This window comes from Garra rufa, chromosome 25 (assembly GCF_049309525.1).
Source record: "Garra rufa chromosome 25, GarRuf1.0, whole genome shotgun sequence".
Taxonomy (NCBI): domain Eukaryota; kingdom Metazoa; phylum Chordata; class Actinopteri; order Cypriniformes; family Cyprinidae; genus Garra; species Garra rufa.
Window position 1 is genome coordinate 34,869,387 of NC_133385.1, and position 25,766 is coordinate 34,895,152.

Here is a 25,766-nt window from a genome sequence, read left to right on the forward strand (position 1 = left end):
TAGTATATTTAGTATGGAAGACTGTTTCTGCGATTTTGAATTGCCTGATATAAATTAGATAATTAAATTAGAATAGATAGAATCTCGCAATTGACCTATCGGTAAGCCCCTCCCTTGAACTCAGATGAGCCAATAGGAGTTGAGTATCAGTTGCACTGGAACAGAACTCGGACATCTTTAGGTTTCAGCGACATTCAGCGGGGCTTACCGATAGGATTTGTTTTTTTGCAAATGCGAGTTCGTATCTCAATTCAGATTTTTTTTCTTGTAAATGCAAGATTATATCTCTTAATTCTGACTTTTTTCTTGCAAATGCGAGTTTGTATCTCACAATTTAACTTGTCTCGCAAATCCTGGTTTATGTCTTACAATTCTGGCTTTTTTTTGCAAATACAACTTAGTATCTCACAATTCTGAGATTTTTCTCGTAAATGCAAGTTTGTGTCTCACAATTCTGACATTTTATTTTGCAAATGCGAGTTTGTATCTCACAATTAAGATTTTTTCACAAATTCGAATTCTTATCTCACAATTCTGACTTTTGGACTTTTCTCACAACATGAGTTTGTGTCTCACAATTCTGAGTTTTTTCTTGCAAACACGAGTTCATATCTCACCCTTTTTTTCTTTCAAATGTGAGTTTGTATCTCACAATTCAGTTTTTTTCTTGCAAATGCGAGTTCATATCTCAACTTTTTTTTCTCGCAAACGTGAGTTTGTATCTCACAATTTTTTTTCTTGCAAATGTGAGTTTGCATCTCAATTCTGATTTTTTTTTTCAGCGTAAATGTAAGTTCATGTCAAAATTTTCTTACTCAGTGGCAGAAATGGGCTTCCATATTTTAGTGCTTAAACATTTTTCAGTTAGTTGCCAAAATTATACACACATATACACACATTAGTATGATTAGTATTACATTAGTATTTTTTTTTAACAGTGATTACTTTTCAAGATCTTGCCCCATGCATTTTAAACTACATTTTTCTATATCTTGGCTACTTTTTTATGTTTACATTTACATTTAGACATTTAGCAGATGCTTTTATCCAAAGCAACTTACAAAAGCAATCAAAATCAACAAAAGAGCAATAACATGCATGTGCTATGACATGTCTCATTTAACCTAATGCAGTACACGTATCAATGTTTTTTTTTTTTTATTATATAATAAATAAAAAGAAAATGGAATAAAAAAAGAAAAAGCAAGCTAGTGTTAGAGGCCTAAAAATAAATAGATAGAATACAAAAAGAACAGAGAAGCTACACTGTTAAAAATAAAGGTGCTTTAAAGGGTTCATCAAGTGATGCCATAGAAGAACCATTTTTGGTTCCACAAAGAACCATTCAGTCAAAGGTTCTTTAAAGAACCATTTCTTTCTTTTTATAATCTGAAGAACCTTCTTTTGCCACAAAGAACCTTTTGTGAAACCGAAAGGTTCTTCAGATGTTTAAGGTTCTTTATGGAACCATTTAGACAAAAAAGGTTCTTCTATGGCATCGTGAAGCACCTTTATTTTTGAGAGCATAGTGTTCGTTTTTACAAGCAGTAAGTAAATGAATAGAGTATTAAGTATAAGTTAAAGAATATATTTATAATAGAGGGTGCTAGAATTAGAGGGTCAAATAAAGATGGAAGAGATGTGTTTTTAGCCGATTCTTGCCGATTCTAAGGACTCAGCTGTTTGGATTGAGTTGGGCAGGTCATTCCACCAGAAGGGAACATGTAATGTGAAAGTCTGTGAAAGTGATTTTGTGCAGAATGCAAGCTTCTAGAGGGCACATATGTCTGAAGTAATGAATTTAGGGTGCAGATCCAGTGGTGGTTTTGTAGACAAACATTAATGCCTTGAATTTTATGCGAGCAGCTATTGGTAGCCAGAGCAAATTGATAAAGAGAGGTGTGTTCTTTTCAGCTCATTAAAAATAATCTTGCAACCGCATTCTGGATTAATTGTAAAGGTTTAATAGAACTGGCTGGAAGACCTGCCAAAAGAGCATTGCAATAGTCCAGGCTGGACAGAACAAGAGCTTGAACAATGATTTGTAAAGCATGCTCCGAAAGAAAAGGCCTGATCTTCCTGAAGTTCAATAAAGCAGATCTACAGGACTGGGTACTGGTTTTAGCAATGTGGTCTGAGAAAGTCAGCTGATCATAAGTTACAACTCCAACTGTTGACATGGTCCAGATCTTGCCTGAGTTTTTTTATATTATTATTGTTCACCAGGTGAAATGTAAATGATTGCACAATTTGACATATTTATGTTTGTTAACCCTTAAATGCATGAATGTTTCGGAAATCATTATTGCATACTCAGGTCTTTAGCGACCCCGACCTGTATATCCAGCACTGATGGATCTCTAACTTCTGCAATAGCAAAAAACTCCCTTGATATTTGAAGAACGATTACAGAAGAATAAAATAAAGCATATTTGTTACCTTTTGAAACTTTACTCTTAACCATATTCTCAAAGCTATTGTTTTCAGTGACTTCAAAGTCAATGTTTTGATCGCTGGCAGCTTATTCAATACATCCACCATCAAATGACAGTGACATTTATATTTTATTGCGTACAGTAATTGCTCTGCAGGAAAAGCCATTCAAACCAGTTCAAATTTTGCTGATGATATTCTGTTATTTTATGCCTGTGATAATTATGAGTGAAACATCACGTCATTATTGTCTATTAAACAGCAAATTGCATGTATTTAGTCATCAGATATTTACACATTTTTGCACACAAAAAATATACTTACACTATTACACACCTCGGGTCTCTAGCGACCCTACAAAAAACTAATCAGAAAACAGATATTCTTCTATATTTAGATTTTTTTTCTTGTTATATTGTTTATAATGAATAGCTTGAGGAATACTAAGAAAGTTGATGTCAAACTTGAAAAAACGAAGGAGGGAGAGGGTCGTGAATGACATCCCGGGTCGCTAAAGACCCAAGGTATGCATTTAAGGGTTAAGTCAGTGGTTCTAAACATTAAACAGTGCTAAATGCAAATAATCATTGAATCCATCACAGTGTGAACAGCACAGTAATTTAGTTTATCAAAGCGAATGTTAAATGTGATGTTCGGGGGAGTGTAGGGTGTTTCTGGTTTTCGGGGTGATATCAGAGTCTTTCTGTCTTACGGATCGCCCATGGGATGCGTTATCCGCCGCTCACCAACGATCACAGACATGTTCCTCTTCCATTACACGGTTTCAAACACAAGCGTGAAAGTCATAAAGTTTAATGGTGTTCTCTCGCAGGTACAATCACTCCCTCTTTTTGAGTCCACGCTTCATTAAGTCCCAGAGAGGTGTGTGTGTGTGTGTGTGTGTGTGTGTGTGTGTGTGTGTGTGTGTGTGTGTGTGTGTGTGTGTGTGATTGTGTGTGATTGTGTGTGATTGTGTGCACACACCAGGCTCTGTGCCCATGACTGTGAGGTTGTCAGTCAGAGGTGGAGAGTAGATCAGTTTCCTCCGCAGATGTTTCCAGAGAGTCGTGTTCTCCAGCGGGAGGTGAACTGCTCTCTTGGGTCCCGCGGCATCTTGGTGCCCTTTGGGCGTCTGAGCTGAGCTGAGCGTGTGTTTTTATTGAGAGAGATGGAGTTTGCCTGTGTCTGATCTGGCACTCTTGAGTGATTCTCTTTGCATTTGGTTCGTTTGCAGTTTAACCTGTTATTGGATCGGCCCTCAGTGATTTCAGAACCTTTTCATGTAGATGATTTAAACTGCAGAACTGCATGCATTTGAGCTGCTGATTATTATGACTAAGATTTTCTCAAGTAAACATTTTCCAATAAGGTCTTTCTCCAGTCTTGCCATAGAAAGACATTAATAAAAATATAAATAATAAGAAACACTTTAATTTATTAAAGAACATAATACTTTAAACATACTTTAAAATAATTAAAAATAAAATTTAGAAAAAAAAAACACACAAAAAACATAAAATGAAATTGATCAAAAAATAATAAATATCAAATATGCACTAAATTGTACTTATTTTGTTGTGTATTTCTATTATTATATTATATTATATTACATTATATTGTATTATTTAAAACACTTCAAATTAAAATGTCAAAATATATGAAATAGATTAAAAAAATTTTTTATTAATTAAATATATATGAAATATTATTAAAAACATATTAACTTGTACATTATATTATATTATGTAAAACACCTAAAACTAAAATATTTTAAATAGATTTAAGAATAACATATTTTTAAATATACATTTTCATAAGTATATGAAATATTATAGGAAATTTTATTAAAAGCATGTTAACTTGTATATTGTATTATATTGTATTGAGTAAAACACCTAAAGCTAAAAAGATAAATATATTTTCCAATATTAAAATATATGAAATAGATTTAAATAAAATATGATTAAATATACAGTATTTTAAGTAATGTATTTCTTGTTTTACTGTTTATTTTTCACATTATACTTATTATATTATATTAGATTAACAATTAGACATATTAACTTGTATATTATATAAATCACTTAAAACTGAAAAGATAAAATATATTTTAAAATATGAAAATATATTAAATAGATTTAAATATAAAATATGATTAAATATACAATATTTTTTAATAATGTTTAATTTCTTTGTTTTACTGTTTATTTTCATATATGAAATTTCTCTTTCTCTCTCTCTCTCTCTCTCTCTCTCTCTCTCTCTCTCTATATATATATATATATATTATTATTATTATTATTATTATTATTATTATTATTATTGTTGTTATTATATTATATTAATTATATTATTATATAACACACCTAAAACTAAAAATATAAAATATATTTTAAAATATTAAAATATATTAAATAGATTTAAATATAAAATATGATTAAATATACAATATTTTTAATAATGTTTAATTTCTTTGTTTTACTGTTTATTTTCATATATGAAATTTCTCTTTCTCTCTCTCTCTCTCTCTCTCTCTCTCTCTCTCTCTCTCTCTCTCTCTCTCTATATATATATATATATATTATTATTATTATTATTATTATTATTATTATTATTATTATTGTTGTTATTATATTATTATATAACACACCTAAAACTAAAAATATAAAATATATTTTAAAATATTAAAATATATTAAATAGATTTAAATATAAAATATTAAATATACAATATTTTTAATAATGTATTGTATCTTGTTTTATTGTTTATTTTCATATTATAGTATATTTATTATATTATATTAAATTAATAATTAAAAAATTCTATTTAAATTAAAAATACTTTAATTTACTAAATAAAATAGAAAAAATATTTAGAAAAAAACATTGAATAGCTTTAAATATATGAAATATTAAAAGCATATTAACTTTTATTTTATTTTATTAATTATATTGTATTAAATTATATATAAAACACCTAAAGCTAAAAAGATAAAATATGTTTTAAAATATCGAAATATACAAAATATTTAAATATCAAATATTATTAAATGTACATTATTTTTAATTATGTATTTCTTGTTTTGCTATTTATATTATATTATATTATATTTATTAAGATTTAAATATAACATTTCATTAAATATACATTATTTTTAATTATGTATTTATTGTTTAACTATTTATATTATATTATATTTATTATATTAACTAATAATTAAACATTTTTATTTAAATTCAAATACTATCATTTACTAAAATAATTCCCTTGAACAAACTTGAAAATATTTTGTAGTATTTAGGGAAAAAAACATTGAATTGCCTTAAATATATGAAATATTAAAAACATATAAACTTTTATATTATATTATATTATATTATACACCTAAAACTTTTTTCAGTTTTTAAAATACTGAAATATATTAAATAGATTTAAATATAAAATTGTATATACATTCATTTTATTTATGTATTTCCTGTTTTATTATTTATATTCATATGATATTATATTTATTCTTTTATATAAAATAAAAATTTTATATAAAACATGTATTTACATTCAAATACTTTAAGTCACTATTATATTATATGGAACACCTAAAACTAATATCTAAATCTAAAAAGCTAAAATTTATATTAAAATGTTAAAATATATTGAGAAGCTGTAAATATGAAATAGTAAATACATAATATCTTATGTATTTATAATATAATATAATTAAATGCAACTACATATCAGTGATAACTCTTATTTCCATGTCATGTTGTACAATACTCAGAGAAAAGAGAGAGAGAAAAAAGAAAACACAGTTGTGCTTGTTCTTTGGTTCTAAAGGTCAGTTGTAAGTAGAAGATGTGCTGTTGGGTGTTTGTTACGCTGTGTGTTTCTAATGGAAGCACATGTGTAACCGTGGCCTCTGCACATTTCCCATGATCCCGTGCGTTTCCACTGAAGCACACGTCTTTCCACACAGAACCTGAAGGGAAATGTGAAGTGTACTTTTTTTTAATGTCATAGAGAAGACTCATTAAAGCAGGGGCATAACAATTCCTCCATTAATTTTCCAGCAACCAGTTTTTAATTAATAGTGCAGGCAGTATTAAATATGGAGTACACAAATTGCCTGTGGGCTTCGTAATTAATTCTAATGGAAGAAATTAAAAATTGGTGGGGTGGATTCAGATTATTCTGCTGTATGGCCGTGGTTTCGGGACCACTGGAGCGACTCTGTCAGAGAAAGAGATCTTGCCTGGACTTTCCACAAATCTCCGGCCTTTCTCACACTGATGGATCAACGTCCATCTGCTCAGACCGACCTTGAAAGAAACTTGAAAGAATGATTTTGTGTTTGAAAATTCCTTGAATCCCTAATTGAGAATGATTTGTTTACTCTGTGCTTGTTTTTGTTGTGGATGTGTGTTTTTGTTTTGTTTTGTTTTTTGCTGTTTTGATTTGTGGCTTTGATTTGGTTTGGTTCAGTGGCTTTGTTTTTGGCTTTTTCTGGTTGTATGTTTTTTTTGGTGTTTTCGTTTGAGTTTTGTTTTATTTTGTTTTGGTTTTATATAATTTTTATTTATGGTTTTGTTTTTGTTTGATTTTATGTTTTGTTTGTTTCAGTTTGGTTTTCATTTAAGTTTTGTTTTGATTTTTGTCTGTTTGTTTGTTTATGTTTTTTATTTTTTGTTTGATTTTGTTTTGCTTTGTTTTTTTATTTATGGTTTTGTTAATGTTTTCACTCATGGTTTTATTTTGGTTTGTTTTTGTGGTTTTTGTTTGGGATTTTTTGGTTTATGGTTTTGTTTTGGTTTTATGATTTTTATTCATTTATTTATTTTTTGGTGTAGGTTCTGTTTGGTTTTATGGTTTTGTTTTGCTGTTTTGGTTAGTTTCAGTTTTGTTTTCATTCGAGTTTTGCTTTTGGTTGGTTTCGTTTTAGTTTTTGTTTGGTTTTCGTTTCAGTTTGGTTTTATGGTTTGGCTTTGTTTTTTATTTCTGTTTTTATGGTTTTGTTTTGGTTTATGGTTTTGGTTTTAAGTTTTTTATTTTTGTTTGTTATTTGTTTTATTTGGTTTTCATTCAAGTTTTATTTTGGTTTGATTTTATGGTTTTGTTTTAGTTTGGCTTCATGGTTTTGTCTTTTGGTTTTGCTTTGGTTATATGGTTTTGGTTTGTTTTTATGATTTTGCTTCGTTTCTGTTTGGTGTTCATTAAAGGTTTTTTTGTTTCGTTTGGTTTTGTGGTGTTGTTTTTTTAGTTCATGTTTTTTTTTTTTGGTTTTATTGTTTATGGTTTGTTTTGGTTTGGTTTTCATTCAAATTTTGGCTTGTTTTTATGATTTTGCTTTGTTTTGGTTTGCTGTTCATTCGAGTTTTGGTTTGTTTATTGTTTCGGTTTGTTTTTTTGTTTTTTGTTTTTTCATAAAACCAAACCAAAACCATAAATGATAAAACTAAACAAAACCATGCACCAAAAAAACAAAACCAAAACAAAATCTAACAAACCAAAACTCGAATAAACACCAAACCAAAACAAAGCAAAAAAATTATTCAAGGTGTTTTTTTTTTTTTTCGTTTGGTTTTGTGGTGTTGTTTTTTACTTCATGGATTTGTTTGGTTTTATGGTTTTGGTTTGTTTTCATGATTTTGCTTTGTTTCGGGATTTTTTTTGTTCCTGGTTTTGTTTGGTTTTATCATTTATGGTTTTGGTTTGTTTTCATGATTTTGCTTTGTTTCGGTTTGGTTTGGGATTTTTTTTGTTCCTGGTTTTGTTTGGTTTTATCATTTATGGTTTTGGTTTGTTTTCATGATTTTGCTTTGTTTCAGTTTGGTTTGTTTTTGTTTTTTGTTCCTGGTTTTGTTTGGTTTTATTGTTTATGGTTTTGGTTTGTTTTCATGATTTTGCTTTGTTTCGGTTTGGTTTTCATTTGAGTTTTGGATTTGTTTGTTTTTTGTTTTGGTTTGTTTTTTTGTTTTTTTTTTGGTTCATGGTTTTGGATTGGTTTTAGTTTAATTGTTTCAGTTTGGTTTTGTGGTTTTGAATTTTTAGTTTATACTTTTGTTTTAGTTTGACTCTATGTTGTTGTTGTTTTTTGTTTTATGGCAATGATTTGGTTTTATGATTTTGTCTTGTTTCATTTTGGTTTTTGTTCGAGTATCAGCCTGGTTTCATGGTTTTGTTTTGTTTTTTGGTTTGGTTTGCTACTTTTGAATTTTGTTTGTGGTTTTGGTTTGGGTTAATTGATTTATTTTTGTAACTAGGAAAATAGTTATACTTTATTGTACTCTTATGTACAAGAATATGTTATTTTCACTCAATCGATTTCATCTTTTCTCTCTCCGAAGGCCGTTGCACATCCTGGTGTGTAATGCCGGCGTCTGCACGCAGCCCTGGAACGTAACGGAGGACGGGCTGGAGTCCACCTTTCAGGTCTGTCATCTCGGTCACTTTTACTTGGTTCAGCTCCTGCAGGACGTCCTGCGGCACTCCGCTCCGGCTCGGGTGGTGATGGTCTCCTCGGAATCTCACAGGTGAGAGACTTAAATATTCCCCATCATTCCCTCATTTCATCTCTAAAGCATTTATGCAAAAGCATCCATTTACTCTGATTTGTTGCTTCACGAACAGTCTCGATTGATGCACATGCGAAACCTTCTGTTCTCAGGATCCTCACGTTGTGTATACTGTATGCAGTACAGATAGTATGCAAAAAAAGAGAGCGCTAATATTTGGGGCCTACAGATCCTGTAAAGTGATTATTAAATGAAAGTGCTTTGAACATTTTCGTCTCTGAGAGCGTGAGGGTCCATTAGATTAACAAGCCCCATGTGCCATTGAGGAGCAAAATCTCACTTCGCTCTCGCCAACAGTAAAATCACTTACTTGTTATCGCAGTAACTCTTCCATTTAACTTTTACAGTTTATTTCCTTTATTCTTTCTATTATCTTTCTCGGCTACACCTGATAATTTTTGATCCTTACCTCCTCATCTCTATCACTTCCACCGCCTTTAATATGTGGCCTTTTGAGCTCCCAGTCCGACCTCTGACCCAGGAAGAGATTATATTTCCCAAAGCCACGAGAGCCGTTAAACCTCGACACGGCCGTACGAGCCGCGGAAAGCGTCTTGGAGAGGAGGAGAAAGAATGAGGGGTTGGGGAAATTGAGGGTGGAAGAATAAAATGGAGTCGACGGGGACGTTTATCTGCGCTGTAGCACTGGGGCTTAAGTGACAGGAGCGATAGGTGCTGGCATTTGCCTTCCCGACTCCAAACAAGAGGACACTGATAGCGTGGACAGGAACCTCACCTCTGAAAACTCACACCAGATTCACGCCTTTATACTTCAGTCTCTTTAAAGCAGGATACTGCAGTCATTAAATACCAGCCTGACCTGACCTTTTCATACCTCTGCTCTGAAAATAGACTATTTCCAGCCCAGAATGCCTCTACTGGGAAGGCCGTATGGATTATCCCGGCCGTGAGATGATGACAAAGTCAACATGTGCAGAGGGATAGTGGGGATGGATATATAACAGCTCAGCTGATAGGGCTAGTTCAGCCGGAAATACTAATAATAAACGGTTAAAAATGAGTTTTAAATGGCGTTCAGTGTCACACCGCACTTGAAATTGAATAGCAATGAAGGGTGTTGTGCTTTCAAATTAAATAAACTAAAATACGTAAAATAAGGGAATAAATACATTGAATAATAATACATTAAGTTAGAATATATGAAGAGTTTGGTTCCAAAACACTATAAATTCATTTTGATTCATTTTAATTTTATGGTTTTGTTTTGGTTTTGTTTTAAGTTTGCTTTTATGGTTTTGGTTTGTTTCGGTTTGGTTTTCGTTCAAGTTTTATTGTGGTTTGGTTTAGTTTTGTGGTTTTGTTTTGATTTTATGGATTTTATTTTATATTTAGAATATATGAAGAGTTTGGTTCCAAAACACTATAAATCCATTTTGATTCCGTTTGCTTTCATGGTTTTTGTTTGTTTCGATTTGGTCATTTTGGTTTGATTTTATGGTTTTGTTGTAGTTTGGTTTATGGATTTTTTTTATTTAATTTTTGTTCTTTTTTTGTTTTGGTTTGTTTTTATGGTTTGTTTTGGTTTTGTTTGGTTTTATTTTGGTTTGTTTTTTTGTTTGAGATGTTTTATTTTGGTTTGGTTTTGTTTTGTTTTTATGGATTTTTTTATAGTTGTGTTTTTGTTTGAGCTTGTTTTATTTTGGTTAAAAAACTAATAATCTGGTTTTTGTTTGTTTTTTGTTTCGGTTTGTTTTTATGGTTTGTTTTGGTTTTGTTTAGTTTTGTTTTCTTTTTTTGTATTGTTTTGTTTTATAGTTATGTTTTGTTTTTTTTTTGAGATATGATTTATTTTGGTTTAGTTTTGTGGTTTAGTTTTGATTTTATGGATTTTATTTTTAATTTAGAATATATGAAGAGTTTGGTTCCAAAACACTATAAATCCATTTTGATTAATTTTAATTTTATGGTTTTGTTTTGGTTTTGTTTCAGTTTGCTTTCATGGTTTTGGGTTGTTTCGATTTGGTTTTCGTTCAAGTTTTATTTTGGTTTGATTTTATGGTTTGTTTTAGTTTTGTTTTATGGTTTTGGTTTGTTTACTTTGGTTTTTGTTTGTTTTTTGTTTTGGTTCGTTTTTGTGGTTTGGTTTTGTTTCGTTTTATTTTCGTTTATGGCTTTTTGTTTGAGATGTTTTATTTTGGTTTGGGTTTGTGGTTTTGTTTTGGTTTTATGGATTTTTTTATAGTTATGTTTTTTTGTTTGAGATGTTTTATTTTGGTTTAAAAAATAAACTAATAATCTGTTTTTTGTTTGTTTTTTGTTTCGGTTTATTTTTATGGTTTGGTTTGGTTTTGTTTAGTTTTATTTATTTTTTTGTGTGAGATATGTTTTGCTTTGGTTTAGTTTTGTGGTTTTGTTTTGTTTTGATTTTATGGATTTTATTTTAATTTATGGCTTTGTTTTAGTTTATTGATTTATGGTTTTGTTTTGGCTTTATGACTTTGTTTTGTTTTTTTTGGTTTATGGTTTGTTTCCTTTTGGTTTTTGTTTGTTGTTATGGTTTGGTTTTGTTTCGTTTTATTTTAGTTTATGTTTTTTGTTTTTGTTTTGGTTTGGTTTATGGTTTTGTTTTATAGTTATGTTTTTTTTTTTTTGAGATGTTTTATTTTGGTTTAGTTTTGTGGTTTTGTTACAGTTTTATTGATTTTTTTGTATGGCTTTGTTTTAGTTTTCTGATTTAGGGTTTTATTTTGGCTTTATGATTTTGTTTTTGTTTTATGGTTTTTGGTTTTGGTTTGTTTTTATGATTTTGCTTTGTTTCGGTTTGGTTTTCTAAATAAAATAAAATATGTAAAATAAGGGAATACATGAATTGAATAATAATAAATTACTTTTATCATTAGAAGCATTAATTAAAAACTATACATGCATTTTTTTTTAAATATATCATTTGCATCTTTTCAGACTTGTCAATGATAACAAAACTTCTGCAAGTTGCCAATGTTTTTTTTTTTTTTAAAGCATTAATATATATATATATATATATTGAACAGAATGGAGATGTGTACATTTTTCTTATTTTGCCTAAAAAAAAAAATCTAGTACTGCCCTTCAGAAGCTACAGAAGATACTTGTTTACATGTTTCTCAGAAGACAAAATAAGTTACATTTACCTTGATCTTCAAATTCAAAAAGTTCAAAACTGCTCTTAATGGATTGTTTCTCCTTCTGGAGCATCAGTGAGTGTTTGAACCTTCTGTAATAGTTGCATATGAGTCCCTCAGTTGTCCTCAGTGTGAAAAGATGGATCTCAAAATCATACAATCATTGTTGGAAAGGGTTCAAATACACAAAAATGCTGGAAAAACAAAGAATTTGTGGGACCTGAAGGATTTTTCTGAAGAACAGTTTAACTGTTCAGGACAAACAAGGGACTCATGAACAACTATCACTAAACAAAAAAAAAAGCTGTTGATCATTCAGGTAACAACACAGTATTAAGAATCAAGTGTATGTAAACTTTTGAACCGGGTCATTTTTATAAATTCAACTATTATTTTCTCTTGTGGACTATATGTAAACATCTTTTATGTGGAATATATTAATCAGCTCAGTACTAAATAAACAATAACATGCATTTTGTGTAATTTTGGTCCAATAATTCGGAAAGGGGGATATAAGCTTTTGACCTCAGCTGTATGTATCTATTGACAGACTCTGGTCATTTAATTATTTGGGAAAGAAAAGTGCAAATGTCGTATTGGTTTTGGAGGTTAAATGATATCAAAATAATTTTTTGGGGGCCAAATTAATTTTTTAATTACCTAGTTTCCCACTTCCACAGTTCACACCTTTAGTATTTGTAATGACACAATGCCCGCAGATGTTGTTATTTACCCAAGCAAAGATGTAACGTGTCAAACAGCAACATGGGCCGCACTGTGCTTGTCATACAGCAGACGTGACGTTTTGATTGGTTGCTATGTAAAGCGCATAATTAAGAGGTAAATGTTGAATGTGATTGCGAGCTCTGATCCACACTAGGGGGAGGGACCGTTTATTTCACTCTAGTTTCTTGGGACTGTTTACACACACACACACACAAGGACACATCGAGAAAATACAACATCTTGTGTTCAGGGGCCTTGTCAAACATCTGGGGTTTAACAGCTTAGTCAGAGCCAATTAAAGAACATCATGTCGTAGCTTTGATTTGCATTAAGCCAGACCTGGCCTGCCAAAGCTCATTTAGTTCATTTCTCCACCGGCTCACATTCTGGAGGTTATTCCCGCCTGTAAAACTTAGATTTGAAACTGTAGAAATAAAGTTTGTCCCTTTGTTCAACATTGATCGCATTGACCGTTTTCAATTTCCGACAGGTTAAAAACAAAGACGCGAAACTAGATGTAAAACAAGACACAAAACATTAAAAAAAAACTAAAAGACAGAAAACCCAAAAACAGAACTAAAGCAAAACAAAAAAGCAAAAAACAAAACAAAACAAAAAAAAAACAACAACACAAAACAACAGTTAAAACAGTAACTAAATAAAACAGTAACAGTAAAAAAACAGTAAATAAATAAATAAAACAAAACCCAGCATAAAACAGTACTAGTAAAACAACACAAAATGAAACAAACAAAACATAACAAACAACACAAAACAAAACACCTATAAAAAGACGGCAGCACAAAACAAAGCATTAAAACCACCACAAAACAAAACAAAAAACACAAAATGGAACACCTACAAAAAAACCCATAAAAAAACAGCAACACAAAACAAAATGTAAATAACCAACACAAAACAAAACGTAAAAACCACTACAAAACAAAATAGCAAAACAATACCAAAAACCCAAAACAAAACAGCAACACAAAAAACATTAAAAAAACACAAAATAAAACAAAGCATAAAAAACAACACAAAATTGATTACCTGCAAGAAAAAACCCCGAAACAAAACAAAATAGCAACACAAAACAAACTGTAAAAAAAGCACAAAACAAAGCATAAAAACCACCACAAACAAAATAGCAAAGCAAAACTAAAAACAATACAAACAAAACCCCAAACCGACACAGAATAAACAAAACAACCAAACAAAATAAAACTATAACAAAAAACAACACAAAACATAACCAACTCAAAACGAAAACATAAAAAACAAACCATAACCCCCCCACAAAACAAAACAGTAATTCAAAACAAAAAAACAACACAGTGTAAAAGTGTAAAAACCAACACAAAAACAAAGCATAAAAACAAACACAAAATAAAACGCCTACAAGAAAAAAAGCAAAAAACAAAACTGCAACATAAACTGCAGAACATAAAAACCAACACAAAACAAAACTGCAACATAAACTGCAGAACATAAAAACCAACACAAAACAAAGCATAAAAAACAACACAAAATGGAAGAGCAAAACAAAAACCAATACAAACCCCCCAAACAAAATATCAACACAAATCAAAGCATAAAAAACAACACAAAATAGAACATAGCAACAACAAAAAAAAAACTATCAAAAAAACAGTAACAGACAAAACAAGCACAAAAGCATAAAAAACACCAAAAAACGAAATGGCAAAGCAAAACAGTACAAACCCCCCACCCCCAAACAACAGCGCAAAAAAACAAAAACTGACACAGAATGAAAAAATAAAAATAATAATAATAAAATAACACAAAAACAAAAAACATACACAGCAACACAAAACAAAATGTAAAAACCAACACAAAATGAAAACAAAAAAACAAAGGCTAAAAAACACAGAACAGTAACGCAAAACAAACAAAATGCAAAAACCAACATAGCACAAAACAAAACATAAAATCCAACACAAAACAAGACACAAACAACAAACCACATGCAAGACACAAATAAGAACAAAACAAACAAGGCATTTCTCCAAATATCGTAAGTGTCTTCTGTTTTGACTTTACTATGTGGTGTTGTTGTTCCTGAAGGTTCACAGATCTGGTGGACTCGTGTGGGAAGGTGGAGCTGAATCTGCTGTCACCTCCGCAGAAGGAGTACTGGTCGATGCTGGCCTACAACCGTGCCAAACTCTGCAACATCCTCTTCTCCAACGAGCTGCACCGCCGCATGTCACCCCACGGCGTCACCTGTAACGCACTGCATCCTGGGAACATGATGTACACCTCCATCCACCGCAGCTGGTGGCTCATGACCCTGCTCTTCACCTTTGCACGACCCTTCACCAAGTCTATGGTAAGAGCCAGAGATTTCATTTTTCCCTCCTTCACTTGATGTGGTGTGACGGTTCACAATGTTCCTGGGGTTTTCAGTTTCAGCAGCTACCAAACTGGCAACAAATTTTGAATGTCATTGGTAGGCAAACACATGGCACAATATGCTGTCTTCATGAGAAACACATAGTAGACTTGATATGCAGCTAAGTTGAAGGGAGTTTGATGTTTGTTTGTTGCTATGGTAATGCTAGGCTAACACAACACCCTAAATTGTTGTTTATGTAATGCAGTGCTGTGAAATCACAAAAGCTTTGGTATGTGCACATTTTTAGAATGATATTTGCGAGACGCAAGGCATTCGTCCGTGTGTACATTGAAAAACAATGGAGAAGCAGCGCAGTAGAATAAAAACATGTTATTTTGTGAGTAAGCTCTAACAAGCATAAAAATGTGCTTGGTGTAACAGAGCATTTCTAAGTAAACATTTTAATTTTGCTGCACCGATAATACATTTTTCCAACTGATTGGTTGGTTTGTATATTGGTTGGTTGGTTAGTTGGTTTGTTTGTTGGGTAGTTGATTGTTTTTTTCTTTGGTAGGTTAGTTGGTTGGTTGATTTGTTTAATGGTTAGTTGGTTGTTTTGTTCTTTGGTTGGTTCATTTGTATTCTACTTTTAATTGTACATATTTTTGATGATATTTTCTGGTACTGATGCACCAATATAAAAATATTTCCTGATACAATTAAACTGGTTGGTTTGTTCTTTGGTTGGTTGATTTGTTCATTGGTTAGTTGGTTTGTTTGTTTGTTCATTCTTTGGTTGGTTGGTTTGTTTGTTGGTTTTGTCTTAGGTTGGTTGGTTTGTTCTTTGGTTCATTGGTTGGTTGATTTGTTCATTGGTTAGTTGGTTGGTTTGTTCTTTGGTTCATTGGTTGGTTGATTTGTTCATTGGTTAGTTGGTTGGTTTGTTCTTTGGTTCATTGGTTGGTTGATTTGTTCATTGGTTAGTTGGTTGGTTTGTTCTTTGGTTCATTGGTTGGTTGATTTGTTCATTGGTTAGTTGGTTGGTTTGTTCTTTTGTTCATTGGTTGGTTGATTTGTTCATTGGTTAGTTGGTTGGTTTGTTCTTTGGTTCATTGGTTGGTTGATTTGTTCATTGGTTAGTTGGTTGGTTTGTTCTTTGGTTCATTGGATGGTTGATTTGTTCATTGGTTAGTTGGTTTGTTTGTTTGTTCATTCTTTGGTTGGTTGGTTTGTTTGTTGGTTTTGTCTTAGGTTGGTTGATTTGTTCATTGGTTAGTTGGTTGATTTGTTCATTGGTTAGTTGGTTGGTTTGTTCTTTGGTTCATTGGATGGTTGATTTGTTCATTGGTTAGTTGGTTTGTTTGTTTGTTTGTTCATTCTTTGGTTGGTTGGTTTGTTTGTTGGTTTTGTCTTAGGTTGGTTGATTTGTTCATTGGTTAGTTGGTTGATTTGTTCATTGGTTAGTTGGTTGGTTTGTTCTTTGGTTCATTGGTTGGTTGATTTGTTCATTGGTTAGTTGGTTGGTTTGTTCTTTGGTTCATTGGTTGGTTGATTTGTTCATTGGTTAGTTGGTTGGTTTGTTCTTTGGTTCATTGGATGGTTGATTTGTTCATTGGTTAGTTGGTTCATTTGTTGGTTCATTCTTTGATTTGTTGGTTTGGTTGGTTCTTTTGTTTGGTTAATTTGCATTTCTAATTAAACATTTTCATTAGATATATTTTCTGGTACTGATGCACCGATATTAAAAATGTTCCTAATACCATTAAACTGGTTGGTTGGTTGATTTGTTCCTTGGTTAGTTGGTTCATTCTTTAGTTGGTTGTTTGGTTGATTTGTTCATTGATTAGTTTGCTCTTTGGTTGGTTAGTTGGTTCATTTGTTGGTTTGTTCGTTGGTTGGTTGGTTCATTTGTTGGTCCGTTGGTATATTGCTAATATGTCGGTTGGTTAATTGGTTTATTTGCTGGTTGGTTAGTTGGTTCATTTGTCTGTCAGTTTGTTTGTTTGTATGTTTATGCATTAATTAATTAATTAATTGTATTTATTTATTGCTTTGGCTAATAGCCGAGAAATGGCTGATTTTAAAATGGTATGCTAAGTAAAAAATAAACTACAGTTAAAATAATAATAAAAATTATAATAAAAATCTAGTTGTTTTAAATGTTGCAAATTACATTTTACAGTACACTGTGATTAAATCTCTGTCAGTTTTGGGATCAATTAACGATGGTAAAGGTTATTAGTTCTTTTAAATAAATAAATGTAATTTTGGTCGATAACTGATATAGTACCAATATATTGTCCATCTCTAATTATGTAATATATTTATACATTTAATATTTTACTTATATTTCTCTCAACTTAATTTCTTTCCAATGAGCTTGTCACATTGTTCTGGTATCTTAAAGTTTACCAAAGGTATCTTAAAGATTAACTATGCTGCCTTTGCAATAGCCTTCTCATTAGGAACCTAGGATATCTACACTGTAAAACTTTTCCCTGTAAATTTACAGTACAATACTGGCAGCTTTGTTGCCAGCCACATTCTGTTTTTTTACAGAACCACAAATGTAAACTACATTTACAGTATAATGCTGTAATTTAATTTTACATTCTGGCAGCATGACTTTATAAAATACTGTATTATACTGTTATGCCACATAATTGTACAATATTGCAAGGAAAGGAAAGTGGGTGATGTGAGGCCAAGTATGGTGACCCATACTCAGAATTTGTGCTCTGCATTTAACCCATCTGCGCACGCGGTAGTGAACAAACACCCAGAGCAGTGGATAGCCATATTGCTATTGCTGCAGCGCCTGGGGAGCAGTTGGGGGCTTGGTGCCTTGATGAAGGGACTCACCTCAGTCGTGGTATTGAGGGTGGAGAGAGCGCTGTACATTGTAAAACTTTCCCCTCTAAATGTACAGTATAATACTGGCAGCTGGGTTGCCAGCCGCATTCTGTTTTTTTACAGAACCACAACTGTAAACTACATTTACAGTATTGTACTGTAGTCACCAGTATCATGCTGTAATTTAATTTTTGTTTACAGTATGTGCTGTAAAACTTTTCCATTTCAATTTACATTCTGCCAGCATGACTTTATTAAGTACTCTAACATACTGTTGTGCCACTTAATTTTACAAAACTACAATCTGTACAATGTGTTATATATTGCATTGAATTGTATTTCTACACAGAATATATTTTTTCCTAAAACAAGAAAATTTGTACATTTTTTCCATGTCATTGATCTCAAATGGTAATAGAAAACAAAGGTCTTAGAATGTGCTTCTGTAGACATTCAGTGAAGTCAGTCTGGTTAATATTGACTGGTAAAGCTGTTTGTGGAGTTGTTTATTCAGATCTTGAGAGATTTAATGAATTGTTTTATTTCAGCTGATTTTATCTGTGGTTGAACTCAGTTGTAGTTCTTGTGTTTCTTCAGTGACGCAGCTTGTTAACAGCAGGTGTTCCCTGCTGCAATCCCATAATGCAACATTTACAGCCTGATACTGTATTACGAATTTTGCGTGCTGAAAACAGAAAGCTACTGTAAATTTACATAATGGTTTATAAAAATACAGTACAATACTGTAAGATTTGCCTGTAAATTTACAGCAAAGTTTTACAGTGAAAAATGCTACAGTAGCTAGAGTGAAGAACAAAGCCATTTATCACATATATGATTTTGTGACAATTGTGCTATTTATATACTTCTTTTCACACTTTTTGTAAATACAATGTGGTGTTTTCAGGTACAGTGGTTGGTACTTAAATTTTTGTGGTCCAAGAAAGTTTCACTAGCATGTTTTAAGCAGGAATCGCCTGTAGTTAGTGTGAGCGTGTGTGTATGTGTGACACTGCCGTAGCGCTGCTCGTGTACCCCAGTGCCGCATAAATCAGGCGGGCAGCTCTTACTGTAGGCAACACTCTGCCGTTTTAGCCCGAAGAGGCGAGTCACATACACTTACAGAGACAAACTATAAAATTCAACATCCTCATAAATCATAAAGTATCTGCCTGTCTCGCACCTGAAGCATTTCCTTCCGCTTCTGATATGCTTTAGGCCACACAATGCATTTGATGTATTCTTTGTTTTAATTTTGGTTGAAAACTCTGAAGGCCCGTTCTGATGTAGTGTTGAGGATTTCAGCTGAGCTGATTATGTATTAAAGAAATGGGTATGAATATGTCAGAAGTTTTTGCGCGTGGCGCAGTCGTTACTCAAAACCGCTAATTTCTCCAGCTGTCAGTCAAGTTTGATGGACATCGGTGTGAATCAATGCATTTATGGAAAGTGTGCTGCCGTTTCTGAACTGTATTTAGTTTATTTGAGAGTTTTCTGGCCCTTTTCTTGATCTGTTGATGAGACCTTGTTTAATATTCAATAGTTTTGAACATAAAGAAGAACCAACATTGTAGACATTTCCGTTTTCCTAAAGAAAATACTAGTTTGCAAATATTCCAGTGATAAAATTCCAATAAAGTTAACATTTTTATATAAGTTAAGACACTTAATATTGAAAAAAAAAACACCTCAAGGTGTTAATATGCCTCTCTCTCCCTTTTCTGAACCCCCTCAAATATTAGTGAACTTAACACGAAACAGTGCTGCTATTTTATTTATTGGTTATGAGGCTATGAAGATGGTATCGTTTTAATTGCTTGCAGTCTCATATGGGATGCTGGGAAATTGTTCAAGGTTGCAAAGCTCTGCATAATGTTGACAGGAAGAGCCTGGAACGATATTACACCCAAGCTCAGTAAAACGCCTTTGTCTTCTCCGAGAAGCTGTAGGTGATTTATAACTGCGCAAATCTACAATAAAACCTCTTATTTTGCTGTTTTATTGCATCTGAGTGGGACACTTCCATTTAGTTTAGTGTTTCCAGTTTGATACATAGATGCGCCAAACATCACTATAATAATTCATTAACTAATTTATTATTATTTGGTGAAGTCCCATTTTGTTTCAGATTTATAAAAAGAAGAGGCAGATGCCATTTTAAAATGCAAGTGATGTTGCAGTGTAATTCATAAAACCGAATATCATCATCTCATCTTGTAATTTGTAGATAATTTTCAGTTTTGCTGAGTTGATAAAAATTCATTGGGGAAAGAGGCAGGACTGATATCTGACTTTAACTCACACGACTGTTTTCATCTGTAATCTGTACATCAGATATGTTCTGCCATGCATCTCTCTTGCTCTCTTCATGGCCTGCAGTTGAACATTAGGCCCATGCTGATCTCCAGATGTGTTTAGCGTTGATAAGAGTGGAGTCATTTTCTCCTCATAATAATCATGTGGTCTCTTGTGCTGAGCAGAATGACGGTACTGATCTTTCCTGGCATACGGATGCCCTGCCAGTGAGAAACACGGATAAAATGCACCATTCCATTGACTAAACTCATCACTGAGGATTTATAACCAATTCTGCCATTGGAATAATTTTGTGGAGAAAGTTATTGGCGACTATAATATGCTGTAGTGTAGTAGCACTGAATTTAATATAACGACTTACCAAATTCGGTATGGAAACAACAAACCATAGCAATTGACATTACTTGCTTGGAAATCCAAATCCAGAAATTCCCAACAGACTAATTTCCATAAACAAATGTTGTTACTTTTGCAAAAAATGTTTTTATCAGATCTGTAATGCTTTAGGTGCGCTAGATATTTTAGCTCAATGTCAAAAAAAAGGTCATTTTTGATACTTCCTATGTGGTTTTATGTGAAGTACTGTACGTCCCCGAAGCCTCTGTAACCTTTTCATTTGTGTAGTCAAACAGCTGTTTTAGCATGTTTGGTTTGACATTTCTTAGACGGTTGGGCATTGTGGCATCTAATAGCTGCTTGATGCTTTGGGACATGAAGCTGCTGGGAAAATCAGAGCCGCCCAATCAGCACCCCACCTTCCCCCCGTCATGCCCGCCCTCTTCACAATCGCTTCATTGGGATCCGGTCCGGCATCTGACTGCGCGTTTTCAGCAGTTTAGCGCAATTATTTTCCCCAGGATTCTGCCTGAGGCGCTCCGCTACCTTTTTACATATGCAGGGGCTGAACTTTTGACCACGGCCCAATAGTCGTACATTAGCCGACGGTTTGCTCTAAAAGGGGGACTTTAACAAGTTCCTCTGTGCATTGGCAAGTGTCTCGCCTCTCGCCTGTGAGATAATTTAACCAGCCTGCTGCGAGACTGCTGCCAGTGCTTCCTTATGGGAGTCTAAATCTCTCTCGCTCTCGGTCCCCTTGTAAGCCGAGCGAAAGGAGGAGATGCCGTTGATGGATCTTTCCTCACGCTCGGCTAACGAGGGCTCTGCTTCTATTAGTACACTACAGAGGCATTACCCATTCTCTCTCGCTCTTCTTTAATGAAGTCTCGTCACCCCAAGCGGCTCAGATTTATCCCACCGCTGTCGCGCTGCGATGAGCCCTGTCGGCGTGGCGAGTGTCCCCCGGTAACCGGTTGTAAGGTCAGGTGTTGTTATCTGCCTGTACAAGGGTCCTATCACGGCGGCGGCGCAACCGGAGCTGACAGGCGCTCAGTGGAGCGGAGCGAAGTGGGGCAGAGGTCTACACCCAGAGCCCCTTCCTCTGCGGCGGGACACAATGAGCTGCCAGCAGCCCTAATGGGCTCATAATTGGTGATTAGGGCTGCAGGTTGAGAAGAGTACCGGTTCACTCAGCCTGCCGGAATGTTTTCCGCTACAGGCTGCTGTGCTGTCTTCTACTGGAGCGCTCGGCCTGGAACGATCCATTAGGATATCGAATCTAATGGCCACTATAGCCACTCTCGCCCTGTGGATGTATCTGAAAACGTGTTCTATTTCAAGGGTTTTTCCTGATCAGGGTTCCCCAACCCTGTTTCTGGACGCACTTCAACAGTACACATTTTAGTCTTGCTTATCTGACCCACTCATTTCAGATCTTGGAGTGTCTGCTAAAGAGCTGATGAGTTAATCCAGATGTGTTTTATTAGCAAGAGTTTGGGTGCCTTCAGGAACAGGGTTTGGAAACACTGTTCTAGATGAGAGTTTTTCAAAATGTCCCAAATTTCCTGGAAAAGTTTCCAAAAATTATTGAAAGTTTCTGGAAAATGACCAGAAATCCTTTATCAGACACATCTAATAGTTAGTTAATTTAGACAATTTACTGATCTGATGAGTTGATCCAGGTGTGTTTGATTAGCAAGAGTTTGGAAATATGTGGTGTTGAGGTCCCTACAGAAACATGGTTGGGAAACACTGTTCAGAGTTTTTCCGAGAACCACACATGTTGTATGTCTTCTTTAGGGTTGCAAAGGGGTGGAAAATATCCACTAGAAGTTTCCGAAAATTACAGAAGGTTTCTGAAATCTTTCAAAAATCCTGGAAAGTTTAGACAGTTTCTGAAAAATGACTGGAAATTCTCAATCTCTTTGCAGCCCTAGTCTCCTTTATCGGACACATCTACTTAAAGGAACACTCCACTTTTTTTTGGAAATAGGCTCATTCTCCAACTCCCCCCGAGTTAATAAGTTGAGTTTTACCGTTTTGAAATCCATTCAGCCGTTCTCCTGTTCTGGCGATATCACTTTTAGCATAGCTTAGCATAGATCATTGAATCCTATGAGACAATTCCGGCGTAATAGTCAATGAAGTTTGCTGCCGTAATATGGCCGAAGCAGGAGCAGTAATACCACGCAGCACATGTGCAAATGCTAAACTAGCTGGGAACTCATTTCTGATAATACTCCGCCTGCTTCGGCCATATTACGGCAGCAAACTTCCTTGACTATTATGCCGGAATGGAAGTGTAGTTCCTAATCTTATCAGCCTAGAAACTCGCAGCTTTGCATTTCCACCGGTCTTAGTACATGATATAACTACAGAAGAGTCAAGTTTTAAATACAACAAATATGGAAACTCGTTGGTCATTTTTGAACGCGATGCTATTGGTCTAATAGGATTCAATGATTTATGCTAAGCTATGCTAAAAGTGATATCGCCAGAACAGGAGAACGGCTGAATGGATTTCAAAACGGTAAAACTCAACTTATTAACTCAGGGGGAGTTGGAGAATGAGCCTATTTTCAAAAAAAGTGGAGTGTTCCTTTAAGGTCTTGGAGTATCTACTGATCTGAAGAGTGGATCCAAGTGTGTTTGATTAGCAAGAGTTTGAAAATGTGTAGTGTTTCAGTGACTCCAGGAACAGGGTTTAAATACACCGTTCTAGATCAGAGTTTTTCAAACCTGTCTTGGAGGCCTCCCAGAAACGCACAGGGTTGCAAAAGTGTTGAAAATGTCTGATACATTTCCAGAAACCTACCAAATTTTCCAAAAGTTTCTAAAAAATCCTGGAAAGTTTCCAGAAATGTTCCATTCTATTGCAACCCTATAGTCTCTTTTGTTGGATACAACTAAATCAGGTCTTGGAGTATCTACTGAGCTGATGAGTTGTTCCAGGTGTGTTTGATTAGGAAGAGTTTGTGGTGAAATATGTGGTGTTTGGGTGCCTACAGAAACACTGTTCTAAATCAGTGTTTTTCAAACCTATCCTGGAGGCCCACCTGAGCCATACAATTCGTCTTCTTTAAATTTGCAAAGGGGCAGAAAATATCTGGTCAATTTCCAGAAACTTACCAAAAGTATTTAAAATTTTCACAAATTTTCAGAAAGAGGTACAGCAAAGAATAGAGAGAATGTGGTAAAAAGGAAAGGATTTTTTAACAATAAGTAACAATAATTGCAGCCATTTCAAAAATAGTTTAACATATGCTTTTTTTTGGGGGGGGGGGGGGGGGTGTTAAATAATGACACAAATGCAAGTAATTTGACGAGTGCAAATGTTAGTAAAATGCACTGCATGATTCATTAGAATACCCTCATCCCATACATTTTGGAGTATCCGCTGAGCTGATCTAGGTGTGTTTGATTAAGAAGAGTTCGAAAATATATGGTGTTGGGGTGCCTACAGCAACAGGGTTTAAACATTTTTTTTTTAGATCAGAGATTTTCAAACCTATCCTGGAGTCCCCCATTTATATTTGCGAAGGGAAGGAAAATATCCTGTAAATTTCCATCCCTTTGTAACCCTAGTGCCCTTTATCGGACTTCTAATTCCGAACTCGGAGTGTCTCCTGAGATGATAAGTTGATCCATTTGTGTTTAGTTAGGAAGAGTTTGAAAACATGTGGTGTTGGGGTGCCTACAAAAACAGGGTTTAGAAACGCTGTTCTAGATCAGAGTTTTTCAAACCTATCCTGGAGTACCCCCCCAAACCACACAATTTGTCTCATTTAGATTTGCAAAGGGGCGGAATATATACAGGTTCATTTCCAGAAACTTACCAAAATTTTCAGAAAATTTCCCAAATTTTCAGAAAATGTTCTAAATATCCTGGAAAGGTTTAGAAAAATCCTCGAAAGTTTCTGGAAATTACCCTTTGCAACCGTAGTCTCCTTTATCAGACACAACTAAATCAGGTCTTGGAATATCTACTGAGCTGATGAGTTGAATTCAGAAATATGTGGAAGTAGGGTGTACAGAAAAGGGATGTTCTAGATAAGTTTTCCAATTTCTAGAGAACACCTCCCCCCAGCACTGCACTTTTTGCATATCTCTTTTCTTTGACACACCCATCAGGTTTTGGAGTCTCTACTAATGAGCTGTTGACCTGAAGCAGGTGTGTTTGGTTAGGGAGACTGTGTTGGGGCAACATTGTTGGGAACCACTACTCTAGGTAACAAGACTCGAGACATACTAAGTTCGTGTAGGCAGTTTTCACCTTTCTTTGCTTTGTTCAAACCAGCATTCAATTCCACCTCCTTGAGACCTTGTGGTCTCTTTTCATGGTTTTGTACCCCTCTTTCTATAAAACAGTTGAAGACACGCAGCATTGAGAAATCCATTATCAGTAGTGCTTAATTCATGCCAGATTTATTTATCACAACTTCGAAACGTACCTCAGACCCCAGTTTTCTAGCTGACCCGGACACTAAGGAACCAGTCCACAGGTTCAGAGAAACCCCAAACAAATGGCCCGCCAGACATTACACCACATAGAAATGTTCTTTTGCAGCCCTTCTGCAGTTAAATTGGATTCAACGTGGGGACAGTAAGTTCAAAGCAGCAGACTGTGTGAACTCTGCATGTAAACAGCACGACGCCTCGTCCTGCATAACTCTCTGGTTAGAGCTGAACATCAGACCTTGAATAGACTTTAATCTTTAATCTAATTGAGCGATATGTTGGCTTGATGTTACTCCATTCTCTCTCCATCTCTCTCACCTCCCCCCGCATTACCTATTATGAGCCTGGAAGACAATCTGAGACCTAAAAGCACACAATCCCATTTGCTTGTATTGACATGTGTGTCTCAACTCAATCCTATTACCAGGATTATAGTCTACCAAGACACACCATTTCATTAAAATAAAGTGTGCGTCTAGAGGCAACCACACACGTACGTACGCTCGCAGCCCTTTGGAGCGAGCGACTCGTCGTGCAGTAGGAAACCGAGCAAATAGTTTATTGCTTGATCAGCCGATGTGGCCTGGAAGGTGTCGG

The 25,766-nt window shown here is 34.0% G+C and overlaps 1 protein-coding gene across 1 annotated transcript in view; it reads left to right on the forward strand.

The window, feature by feature from the left end:
* Positions 1-25,766, forward strand: part of wwox (WW domain containing oxidoreductase) — a 338,662-nt gene that overhangs the window by 115,725 nt on the left and 197,171 nt on the right. The window contains exons 7-8 of the mRNA XM_073831374.1: positions 8,775-8,960; positions 14,936-15,200. Of these exons, the coding sequence (XP_073687475.1) occupies positions 8,775-8,960; positions 14,936-15,200 (451 nt within the window). The remainder of the gene's footprint in view (positions 1-8,774; positions 8,961-14,935; positions 15,201-25,766) is intronic.